The sequence below is a fragment of the Erythrolamprus reginae genome, chromosome 5, assembly GCF_031021105.1.
Source record: "Erythrolamprus reginae isolate rEryReg1 chromosome 5, rEryReg1.hap1, whole genome shotgun sequence".
Taxonomy (NCBI): domain Eukaryota; kingdom Metazoa; phylum Chordata; class Lepidosauria; order Squamata; family Dipsadidae; genus Erythrolamprus; species Erythrolamprus reginae.
The window spans coordinates 104692630-104706273 of NC_091954.1; the positions used below are offsets into that span (position 1 = coordinate 104692630).

The 13644-nt window shown below is 38.4% G+C and overlaps 1 protein-coding gene across 1 annotated transcript in view; it reads left to right on the forward strand.

The window, feature by feature from the left end:
• Positions 1-13644, forward strand: part of NAALADL2 (N-acetylated alpha-linked acidic dipeptidase like 2) — a 716175-nt gene that overhangs the window by 331147 nt on the left and 371384 nt on the right. Inside the window, exon 3 of the mRNA XM_070753658.1 lies at positions 5218-5488. Coding sequence (XP_070609759.1) covers positions 5218-5488 — 271 coding nt within the window. The remainder of the gene's footprint in view (positions 1-5217; positions 5489-13644) is intronic.

Here is a 13644-nt window from a genome sequence, read left to right on the forward strand (position 1 = left end):
ATATTCGGAAAATAAATTACAAAGTAAATAAGGAACACAATGCTTTTTTTAAAAAACCAATCAAGTATTTTGTCACAGTTTTAAAACCATTTTCATTTAATTATTTCATTTGGCAATGTAAAGAGCGATTCTATAATTGTAATCTTCATTTAAAATTACCCCCTGCGATGAAGAATGTGCTTACGATGGAGAAATACTCAAACATGGCTTTTCTTTCATTATTTAGTCTATTAATGCTTCCAATACTGATGGGGAATGTGGATACTCCTGGAGAATTTGTGTTAATCAAATGACTTGGCACGTATTGGGACTGTCCAAGTTCATGTCATTGCATTAAAGGGCATAGCCGATGAAATCACTGGCTTGTAATGTACTAGTGATTGGATTAACTTGTCTATTTTGTGCAGACTATTTGAAGACTTATTGGAGATAAAGTGGAAAAGATTAAGTCCAAAGAGCTGACCTTTGGCTATTATTCCTCTTGAAAAGAGCTCACAAGCCTTTAGCATAAGCCTACTACTCTTAAAAAGTGTGTGGTGTTAGAGCAGATCAGAGGTGACAAATGTCTTGCTAATTTGTCTGAAAATAATCTCTGTTTTTCAATTAAATGGGCACCAGAAGACAAATGCAAAGTCCAATGTGACCAGATTTGTTGCTCCTCTGAGCTCAATGATTAACCTTTACTTCATCATTCTGGATTGTCCAACTGACATCATGACTCTGAAGAAGCACAGCACTTTGGTAAAGTAACTGCCATGTCTGCCTCCATTTAAATCTTAGGAAAGAAAAACCCCAATTCCATAGATTTGGAAAAAAGGCACTTTTATTAAAAATGAACTGACGGCAGCAAAAGCAAGGCAAGATTGTCTATACAAAAATTACACATTGGAAATCACTTCAAATCCCACCCCCCCAGGGTCCAGCCCATAAAGACCAATCAGTGACCAATATGGCATCATAGCATCATGGCATTTATTTATTTATTTATTTATTCATTCATTCATTCATTCATTTGTCCAATACACAAATACATAGGAAGAAAAATAGACATGTGGTAATATATATAAGGGTAAAAGTGAACTTAGAGGAGAGGATATATGAAAGGAAGAGAATATATATGATAGGTGAAAGAACGGAAAGACAATTGGACAGGGGACGAAAGGCACACCAGTGCACTTATGTACGCCCCTTACTGGCCTCTTAGGAACCTGGAGAGGTCAATTGTGGAGAGTCTAAGGGAGAAATGTTGGGGGTTAGTGGTTGTCACAATTGAGTCCGGTAATGAGTTCCACGCTTCGATAACTCGATTGTTGAAATCATATTTTTTTACAGTCAAGTTTGGTGCGGTTCATATTAAGTTTGAATCTGTTGCGTGCTCTTGTGTTGTTGCGGTTGAAGCTGAAGTAGTCATTGACCGGTAGGACGTTGCAGCATATGATCTTGTGGGCAATACTCAAATTGTGTTTTAGGCGCCGTAGTTCTAGGCTTTCTAGGCCCAGGATTGTAAGTCTATTTTCGTAGGATATTCTGTTTCGAGTGGAGGAGTGAAGGGCTCTTCTGGTGAAATATCTTTGGACATTTTCAAGGGTGTTGATGTCTGCAATGTGGTATTAAATAGGACACTCAGTCAGCGTTGAACACAGCTTTCTTTATTGAAATCCACATAAATTCGGAATACACAGTCCTGAGGCACCTCAATATGACAGGAGATAATAAACCCTCCCCCAAGACCAGCAACCAATTAACTTGAAGTAAACCTCCCACCAAAATAACCTAACTTCCCTAGTAACACGCACAACCAATATAGCAACAATCCCCAGTATCTGGGCAGGACATAACAGTATGGGTTCCAGACAGATGAGCAGTAGTCTAGGATGGGTCTGGCAAAAGTTTTGTAGGCTCTTGTGAGTAGTGTGAGATTGCCTGAGCAGAGGCATTGGACCAGACTACTTGAGGGACCGCCTTCTGCTGCATGAATGCCAGCAACCGGTTATGTCCCACAGAATCCTGTCAACTAGACAATGTTGTTTGGCAGGACCTAGGGGAAGAGCCTTCTCTGTGGGGGGCCCAGCCCTCTGGAATCAGCTCCCTCCAGAGATTCATACTGCCCTCCATAAGAGTCTAAAGACCTATCTATGCCGCCAAGTTTGGGGCCATTAGACTCTAGCCCCCTGGCTGACGAATGACATGATTGATTTTTAATAATGGGGATTTTAGTTTAGATTAGTGGGTTCATATTAATTACATTTGGTTTGTATCAATTAATTAAATAATTAATTAATTCATTCATTCTTCTTTTTTTAAAATAAATTTATTTTTTAATTTTTTTACATAGATAATAAACCAAAACAACAAATAAACAGAAAAAAACCCCACAATACAATAAGTATGACATAACAGTTGATAATAAACAATGCATATAAATACAACATTTGGAAAACAAAAGTTTACCCACTTCTTTTTTGAATGTTTGATCAGATAATTTTCCTTTATCACTTAATATTTATTCTTTTATTTGATGTGTTGCTTTCCTTGAATTTTAATTATTTCTCCATTGTTCTTTCCTTTAGTCAATCGTAAAACTTTCCCCATATCTTATAATAATCTGAGTCTTCTTTCCCCTCTAATTTGTTGGACATCCTATCCATTTCTGCACAGTCTAATATATTTTTTTAATTCATTCATTCTTCTATGCCACCCAATCCCGAAGGACTTTTATATGTTGTGAGCCACCCCGAGTCCTCAGAGAGGGGCAGCATATAAATCCAAACAAACAAACAAACATTATGTTGGAAAACCTCTTCAGAAGATGTTGGATGCCTGTAGACTCCTAGAACAGTTGAGCTTAGAAAAGTTCAGACTTCAAATTCTCAGGGGAACACTTCACACGGAGCTCACTTCCCCACCCCAAATTCCAAAACCACCCTCCCTGTTTCCTATGGTAGCAAGCTGCAAATTGCATTCTGCAGATCTGTCTGACAGTAACCAACAGAGATTTTTCTTTTGGGAGAGCTAATGGATAGATAATAATAATAATAATAATAATAATAATAATAATAATAATAATGATGGAATATTGTGTTCTTGTATATCAGTGGTTCTAAACCTGGGGGTCAAATGAGCATTTCACGTCTAAGACCATGGGAAAAGACAAATTTCCCACGGTGTTAGGAATTAAAAGTTTCTATTCTGGCACCTTGGAATATATTTTTAAAATCCGACCAATCAGTTATTTACAGTGGAGGTGTCCCTCTGACCTTCCTGCCAATCAGCTTAAAGCTCTGTTAGGAGAATTGGCTCTAGACTTATGGTTGGGGGTTACTACAACACGAGGAACTGTATTAAAGGGGTTGTGGCATTAGAAAGGTTGAGAACCACTATTTATTTATTTATTTATTCATTCATTCATTCATTCATTCATTCATTCATTCATTCATTCATTCATTCAGTCCAATACGAATTGAAAGTTAAAGAGAATAAAAACATGTAGTAGTAAATATCAGGGAAGGGAGAAAAGAAGAGATATGAGGATAGAATACATCAATGAAGAGTAGAGGAAAGGATATATGAATGGGAGAAAAGATATATAAAATATAGGAGAGACAATTGGACAGGGGATGGAAGGCACAGTAGTGCACTTATGCTCGCCCGTTACTGACCTCTAAGGAATCTGGAGAGGTCAACCGTGGAAAGTCTAAGGGAAAAATGTTGGGGGTTGACACCACGGAGTTTGGTAATAAGTTCCATGCTTCATATTGTATATGATAATCGCAGAAAGATTATTATATGCTCTCAAGTGGAAAGGTTCAGTTGGCGGGAGGAAGAGCATCCAGCTGCTAGCTCCAATCAGTTGCCCAGACTCCAACCCGCAAGGGATTATGGGGTCATTAAATGATGATGATGAAATGGAAAGGTGCAGCACTACCCATAATGAGAGAATAGTTGGTGAAAATGATGGAGCATATAGAGATGGCTACATGGGCTTCCTGGTTTAAAGAAAAGGCATCAATATTTACTGCTGAATGGAAAAACCTTACAAATTTTCTTTTTGCGTGAAACAGAAAATTGACTTTTTAATTTCTGGTTTTGAAGGTCTGAAAATATTAAATATTAGAAAAAAGAGAGTCTTCTTCGCAATTATAGAGTAAGAGATAACCATGAATTTATACTTGTATTTGCTGCAAATTGGAAACCCCCCCCCCATTTCTCTTTCTCTTTTTCTTTTACTATTTGCTTTTCTTTTTTTCCCCTTCTCTCCCCCCTTTTATTATTGTTTGTTTGTTTTTAAACTTCTTTTTAAAACTTTTAAATTAAATGTGTACAAAAAAGAAAAGTAACCTTTCCCTTCTAAAGAGAGAGCAGAAATTGCAATGGGAGACGGGTGACCTCCAGTGCGAACAGACGCTTATTGTGCCGATACTGGATTGACATATAAATGACAATTGACAATAGAAACATATGGAGAAACAAATCCTCCTCAGATTGTGACAATGTGATATATAGTTTCTACTATGGCTTTGCTTATTTCTTAACAACATGGGTAAATGTGGTATAGAAATAAAAGAAGGATTACAAAGTTTGTAGCAACTTTGGTGGAGAAATCAAGCTCAGGCAATTAATGATATCATTTGACAGAATTGTAATTTTCCATAAGTAAAATAAGTTATTTTCCATAAGTAAAATAAAAGATAGATGATGATAGATAGATAGATAGATAGATAGATTAGATTAGATTAGATTGATGATGATAGATAGATAGATAGATAGATTAAATTGATAGATAGATTAAATTGATAGATAGATAGATAGATAGATAGATAGATAGATAGATAGATAGATAGATAGATAGATAGATAGATAGATAGGTAGGTAGGTTAGATAAATGATAGATAGATAGCAGAAACCACCTATTATGGTTTTAAAATCATGGCTTTAACATGCTATTTTGCAAACTCAGGTAATTGTGGTTTATTCCCCAATCATGCTTAAGTAAACAATGATTTAATACAATAAGGATACTCATTGCGTAGATATTCCTAGAGCAACATCTCCTTCCTTTCTTCCTTCCTTTCTTTCTTCCTTCCTTTCTTCCTTCCTTCCTTCCTTTCTTCCATAAAAAATAGATCCAAGTTTGCTTATGTACAAAATTGAGAGCTTAATGTTTTATAGGAAAAGACAACATATATACTCAATTGTGTTCAATATTATTTCTTGTAGAGATTTGATACAACAGAATGGAAAAAAAGATAGAGATGTTGCAACACAACTCCAGGGTCAGTGGACATCCTTTGGTCTTGAAGATGTCCAGCTCATCAATTACACTGTCTTGCTTGACCTGCCAGGCTCTTCTCCAAATACGGTGACTCTGAATAACACTGGGGAATGCTATTATCCTAATGGACAGCCATGTAACAAGGAGACCCAAACTCAACTCAGTCAAGACCTTCTGTACTCCTATGCTGCTTATTCTGCCAAAGGAACTCTCACGGTAATATGACCATTTGTATGTATAAAAATCAAGCAGAAAGTGGGGATAAGCCCCACTTAGATGTAAGCCTGTTGAATGATATGTTGTAATTTGTTACAATGCCAAGAGAACAAGAGGATTTACAGAGGTCACCAATAGCAATCATGGACCACTGTGCCATGTCTATGGAGATTCTAAATGATCCATGCCATGGTCGTCCCACTTAGGTCTTTGACAGAGTGAGGGTCATCTACAAGTTTGTTTCCTCCATGCAGTGGTGGGCTCCAATGGGTATTTTATTTTATTTTTTATTTATTGTTAGAGTTGGAAGGGACAATGCGGGTCATCAAGTCCAACCCCCTGCCTAAGCAGGAACCCTATAGCATCCCAGCCAAATGGCAGTCCAATTTCCTCTTAAAAATGTCCAGAATATTGGAGTTCGCAACGTCCGCTGGTAGGTTGTTCCACTGGTTGATCGTTCTGATCGTCAGGAAGTTCTTCCTTATTTCCAGGTTGAATCTCTCCTTGGTCAGCTTCCAGCTGTTGTTCCTCATCCAGCCCTCCGGTGCCCTAGAGAATAAAGTGATCCCCTCCTCTCTGTGGCAACCCCTCGTATACCTGTAGACTGCTATCATGTCCGCTCTGGCCCTCCTTTTCTCTAGGCTATCCATGCCCAGTTTCCCGCAGTCTCTCTTCGTAAGTCTTGGTTTCTAGTCCCCTGATCATTTTGGTTGCTCTTTTCTGCACCTTCTCCAGAGTTTCAATGTCCTTTTTGAAGTGTGGTGACCAGAACTGAACACAGGTATGGTCAGGTATGCAGTACTGGTAGCAAACGTTTGGTCAGGTACACAGTACAGGTAGCAAAATTTTGATTTTTTTCCTTTTTTTCCCTTCTGGGCTCTGGGTATATTGTTCCTATCACAGTAAATGAAGTTGAGTGTTTATAATTTTAAAAGAGCTGTGTGTGTGTGTGTGTGTGTGTGTGTGTGTTTACATATACTTTATATAGTAGGTAATCAGGGGTGGGCTATTGCCCGGATGGGGGGGAACGCAGTGGGGTAGCAAAAATAGAGCTGCACCCCAGAACACCCAATTTGCACTGAAAGATGTTGAAACAAAATGCATAAGCCATGCCTACAGTGTGGTAGTAAAAAATTTGGTAGCCCTTCACTGCCTCCAAGTTTGTATTTTGTATTCTGATTCTTTTTGCCAGTGTAAGACAGAACATTTGTTGGTTGAGATACATGATAATGACTATTTTGCTTGTTTAAATTAGGAATTGTCCATCAAAGAAAAGATAGCCATATATCCTTGAATAAAAACATCTCACTCACTCTCTGGTTTCAGCCAGATTCAGTGCATGGATTTTCTCAAAATGGAGCAGAATACACTCTTAATAAGGAAACATCTACTAATGGGATTAGAATAGAATAGAATGGAATAGAATAGAATAGAATAGAATTTTATTGGCCAAGTGTGATTGGACACACAAGGAATTTGTCTTGGTGCATATGCTCTCAGCGTACATAAAATAAAATATACATTTTTCAAGAATCATGTGGTACAACACTTAATGATTGTCATAGGGGTCAAATAAGCAACGAAGAAGCAATATTAATAAAAAATCTTAGGATATAAGCAACAAGTTTATTTTTAAGATTATTAATTAGAAGCAATATAATCAGTGATGGGCTCCTACAGGAACGGTCAGCAACGCCGTTCCGGTAGCAAAATTTGGAGCTCCACCCCAGAACACCCAATTTGCACTGAAAGATGTTGAAACAAAATGCATAAGCCACATCCACAGTGTGGTAGTAAAAATTTTGGTAGCCCATCACTGAGTATAATTCACCCCTCCACCTAAACCTCCCCAAAAAACTCCCCTCAAACAATGTGGATGAATACAACATGAGCAGATTAAAACATATAAACCTTATATACTTAACTTTATTGGTTGGATAGAACAATTGTCAATATTGTAATTTATGAAATAATTTGTAATTTTTAAAAAAAAAAATAATTTGTAAATGTTTTTTTAAAAAATAATTTGTAAATGGTTTTTTTTAAATAATTTGTTAATGGAGATTTAAGAAAAAAGAAATCATCTATATATTAATACATATCTAGTTTGATTATCTAGGCCCCACATTTAAAATATCCTTATTTATACGAAGTTATTATTTGATTCTCAAACTGTACAGAGTAGAACTCACAGAGCAATTTTTCATCTGAAAGTGCTGCATGATTATACATACCCAACCTTTCCTGCTACTTGTATTTAACATTTATTTTAACTTATGTGAGAACCGAGCATCAGTGTGAAGAATCTATACCCAAAGGAATTTGTGATCTATATTTGTGCCTAGGACAGGAGCATATGGGGAAATAAATTTACAAGCATACCCACCTGCTTTTGAGCAGTGCCTGCTTTGGATATATGTAGGCCTCAAAAACTGAAGATCCATCTGGTGTTCATACCGTATAATTAAACTTAGCCACCTGCAAATGTAAAAAGAATTAAGGCGTTCACTAGAGACAAAGCCCTATTAAGTTTACCTAATTATGCATCTCTACCATCTGAGTTAATGTAATCAATGCTGTGATGGTGCAAATTTTCTACAAGATGTCATAACTATTTATGTTTTTAAGATGAGGAGGCTAATTCCAATAGTAAGATTTCCTTCTGAAAACTGTAGCCTGATTGCATATACTTTGCAATCTTTACATATCACATTGATTGATTGATTGATTGATTGATTGAGTTGAAAGGGACCATGCAGGTCATCAAGTTCAACCCCCTGCCTGAGCAGGAATCCTAGAGCACCCCAGCCAAGTGGCAGTACAATCTCCTTTTGAAAGTGTGCAGAGTTGGGGAGTTCACAACCTCCGTAGGCAGGTTGTTCCAATGGTTGATCGCTCTGACCGTCAGGAAGTTCTTCCTTACTTCTAGGTTGAATCTCTCCTTGGTCAGCTTCCAGCCGTTGTTCCTCGTTCAGCCCTCTGATGATGTCAGTGTCCATGATTCTGGAATGAAATTCCTTTGTCCTTAATTTCACTTTGAATCATAGTGAATATGTTCCGAGGAAATTCATCTCATATCATAATTATGCTATGGGGAAGAGAGACAAATGACAAATATGCAGTATAATGTCAAAACACAAAGCATATGGATTACATGTTTGGAAGGCCAGGTTTGCCTCAGGATGTCATAATCAACATTTCATTATTTTCATGATGTCCAAGTTTATTCTTCCAGCTATTGGTTGGTTCTCTATACAATAACTATCCATGCAATATAAATATCCATGCTTTGCTATGAAACTGAACTCCTTAGCATATATAAATACTATGAATATCTAATGTCCCAGTCTGTGGACGAGATGTGTCATGTGCTGGCCAGAGTTGGAACAGAGTTCTTTTCAGGTGGGGAGGGGCAGTAGACTATCCAGCTCCTTAGCATCAGAGTGTATTAATATTAATATAATAAATAACTAATGAACTAAAGAAAAATCCTTTCTTGGTGAGCAAGAGGAACATATGTGCCAAGTTTCAAGTTTGGAGGCTTTACAGTTATGGATAATTTTTGCTGAAAAGGAAGGGAGTCTAGTGTAGATCTATTTTGATTTTATTATGCTCTCATCAGCTAGCCATACCCTAACCGGGATTGGAACCTGCAGAGTCTGCCTCGTAAAATAAAACAAAACATGTGCCCACACCCAAAATTCAATGCTCCCCATATGTCCTGCCCCCTACATAAATGGGCATGACTTTCTCACTCTCCTCTTCCCCTTTTGCTGACTTCCAATGGGCCCATTTTTTTACCCTCCCCAGGCTACTTATTAACATTGTGACTAATGTCATAATAAGAACATAAGAAGAGCCCTGCTGAATCAGGCCAAAGCCCATCGAGTCCAGCATTCTGTGTCACACAGTGGCCCACCAATTGTCCTGGGGGATCTTCAGCAGAAAGAGATGGAAAGACCCTCCCTTTCCCCTGACCCCCAACAAATGGTACTCAAGGGAATCCTGCCTGCCTCAACCAACATAGAGGCGGCATGGACATCTGTTTCAATAACCACCAATACACTTGGCATCCATGAATCTGTCTAATCCTGCCTTGAAGCTATCAAGGCTGACAGCTGTCATGACCTCTTCTGGAAGTGAATTCCATAAATCTTTCCCTTGATTTTTCCCTTGAAGAGACCAAGGTATTGCAACCTGGTATCATAAGGGAGGTGCTCCATTTCCTTTATTATTCTTGTTGCCCTTTTATGCACTTTTTCCAGTTCCATTAAATCTTTCTTGAGGTGCGGTGACCAGAACTGTACACAGTTAATCAGAATGATATCTTCCAGATGCCTACAGATGATGTTTCTAAATGTGGTAGCAGCCTGTAATAGGGAGAATATATAATATTCTTAATAGTCTAGCACAGTGAGAGATAGTGACTGTCCCAAAGTCGTCTGGATAAGTTTCATGGCTGAAGGTAGCTTGGAACGTGGATGTATCCCATCCTCATCTATCAATCACCATATTGAGCTTTAGACAGCCATACAGAACAGATTATTGAGGGAAAGGTTAATGATCTAAACACAAAGTAGAACTTGGTTAGCTGTATTTCTTGAAACAACCAGAGGGATACTTAAAACATGATGAATGGGATAGATTTTTCCACATATCTTTTCCAAAGTGTAAAGTCAAGTCAGTGCTTGAATTGAATCTACTTCTTGGTGACTTCGCGTCCTGGACTCATAAACGGAGTCAGAAAGAGGGGTATCCTATGGCGAGGGGAAACTTTTATAATTGGCAGACTCAGTCCTGATTGGCTGCGGAAAAGGTCCACCCATCCTTGGAGACTAGCTCCTCTGACTGTGGAGAATGATTTGTTTTCACCAAAGAATTATTGGACAAATTACATTGTCAGGTGAAACTGCATACTAAGTCTCCATATGTTACCATGAATCTAAAGAGTTACAAAATGTTCCATAGTTTATTAAAGCTGAAAATATTTTTTTTTAAAAAAAATTCCCTATGGTTCCTATGAGAGTAACAGTGCCTGGGAATATTTTATGGGATGGAATAATTTTCCTGGGCTAGTCTGACAGTTTGTTTGTTTGTTTGTTTGTTTGTTTGTTTGTTTGTTTACTTACTTACTTACTTACTTACTTACTTACTTACTTACTTACTTACTTACTTACTTACTTACTTACTATTCATTCATTCATTCATTCATTCATTCATTCATTCATTCATTGGATTTGTATGCCGCTCCTCTCTGAAAACTCGGGGCGGCTAACAACAATAATAAGACAGCATATAATAATAATCCAATACTAAAAACAATTAAAACCCATTATAATAAAAACCAAGCAGACATACAGACATACCATGCATACAATTGTAACGGTCTAGGGAGAAAGAGTATTTCAGTTCCCCCATGCCTGGCGTCAGAGGTGGGTTTTAAGTAGCTTACGAAAGGCAATGAGGGTGGGGGCAATTCTAATCTCTGGGGGGAGTTGGTTCCAGAGGGCCGGGGCCGCCACAGAGAAGACTCTTCCCCTGGGTCCCGCCAAGCGGCATTGTTTAGTTGACGGGACCCGGAGAAGACCCACTCTGTGGGACCTAACTGGTCACTGGTATGATTCCTGAAGATGCAGTTGGTAAAGTTTATTTCAAGCCCTTCAAGCCTTCGTGGTTTGTTTGCTGTTTGTTTGTTTGTGGGAACACATGGGGATGTGTGAGATTGTTTCAGTTACTTAAACACCTGAAGGTTTTACTCAGGGGTTTGCATGCTCCGTGGCTGTGAGAACTCCATCTTCAAAATGACAACCACACTCTTTTTAGCTGTGCTTTTCTTCCAAACGGTTGAAATGGGGAGAACCAGACAATCTGCCATGTATTGTCACAGGAGAATACCTAGATAGTCTTCACAAACGTATCTCTCACATACACATAGCAGAAGCTGAGCCGGAAGGAACTTCCCCCAGGTATAATACAACCCCGAGTAATCTTCCCTTGTCCCTTCAAGCATAATGAACAGAATGCATATGGTAATGTTAGAAGTAAGATGCTCAGGGGTGTGAATGTAGATGTACTTTTGTGTGTGGATAATGTTGTGTTGTTGAGAAACCCAAATGATTTGCAGAGAATATTAAGTAGATACCATGGGGTAATGAAGACGATGGATCTGAAAGGTAATGTATCAAAGAAGAAATAGTTGTGTTAGTAGGGAAAAATGAAAGTTATAACTGAAGGGAAACAAAACTGCATTTAGATACGTGGGACATAAGCAGGGGTGGGATGCTGCCCTGATTGGGGGGGGGGGGACACGGTAGGGTAGTGAAAATGGAACTCCACCCCAGAGCGCCCAATTTGCCTTGGTCTCTTCAGTCTTGAAAGACGGTGTTTAACGGGTGACTTGATCGAAGTGTATAAAATCATGCATGGGATAGAAAAGGTGGATAGAGAAAAAATATTTTCTCTATCACACAATACTAGGACAAGGGGGCCCTCCCTAAAGCTCATAGGTAAGAAAGTGAGGACAAATCAAGGGAAATATTTCTTCACCCATAGGGTCGTTGGTTTATGGAATTCACTTCCAGAAGAGGTTGTGACAGCTGTCAGCCTTGATAGCTTCAAGGCAGGATTAGACAGATTCATGGATGCCAAGTGTATCGGTGGTTATTGAAACGTATGTCCATGTGTCGCCTCTATGTTGGTTGAGGCAGGCAGGATTCCCTTGGGTACCATTTGTTGGGGGTCAGGAGAAAGGGAGGGTTTTTCCTTCTCTTTCTGCTCAAGATCCCCAAGGACAATTGGTGGGCCACTGTGTGACACAGAATGATGGACTCGATGGGCTTTGGCCTGATTCAGCAGGACTCTTCTTATGTTCTTATGTTCACTGAAAGATGTTGAAAGAAAATGCAGGGTGTCCTGCATAAGCCACACCCACAGTGTGGTAGTAAAAATTTTGGTAGCCCTTCACTGGACATACGGTATGCATATGTAGCTTGTAAGCAGTCGGTATGATGTACATAAGGCTGTGTGAATAACAAGTGATTGGATCAAGAATAAATGTGAAAATAATAAAAAAATAATAATCCAGTATGGAAAAGTAAATTAACAGATTAACAGATTAACAGATTAAGCGCTGGTGAGACCACATTTGAAATACTGTGTTCAGTTCTGGAGACCTCACCTACAAAAAGATATTGACAAAATTGAACGGGTCCAAAGACGGGCTACAAGAATGGTGGAAGGTCTTAAGCATAAAACGTATCAGGAAAGACTTCATGAACTCAATCTGTATAGTCTGGAGGACAGAAGGAAAAGGGGGGACATGATTGAAACATTTAAATATGTTAAAGGGTTAAATAAGGTTCAGGAGGGAAGTGTTTTTAATAGGAAAGTGAACACAAGAACAAGGGAACACAATCTGAAGTTAGTTGGGGAAAAGATCAAAAGCAACGTGAGAAAATATTATTTTACTGAAAGAGTAGTAGATCCTTGGAACAAACTTCCAGCAGACGTGGTTGGTAAATCCCCAGTAACTGAATTTAAGCCTGGGATAAACATATATCCATTGTAAGATAAAATACAGGAAATAGTATAAGGGCAGACTAGATGGACCATGAGGTCTTTTTCTGCCGTCAGTCTTCTATGTTTCTATGTTTCTAACAGAGTTGGAAGGGACCTTGTAGGTCATCTAGTCCAACCCCTGCTCAAGCAGGAGACCCTACACCTTTTCTGACAAATGGCAGGGCAATCTCTTCTTGAAAGTTTCAAGTGATGAAGACTCCATAACTTCTGTTCATTTCTTTAATTTATTATTTCTTCTGCCTGCTTTCATGAATTGTATACCCTGAAAATGAATAGTGTTATCTGGAAATTGGTATGCATGTATGTATGCCCAGGTAAAATGTATTAACATAGTGTGAATATAAACATAATTAACAGAAATAAGATCCTAGTCACAAGAAAGATATTAAGCAAATATTTTTTTAAACGGAGTAATAATTTGCTCATCTAACCTTTGGGACATGGTTACATCCTAAACACAAGAATCCTGTGTGATAGCAAGTGGGTAAAAAAAGACCCTTGTGATTGGAGTTAGGAGGCATTCTTGCCATAAGTGGAGCTATGACGATGCAGTGGTTGGAATGTTGTATTGCAGGCTA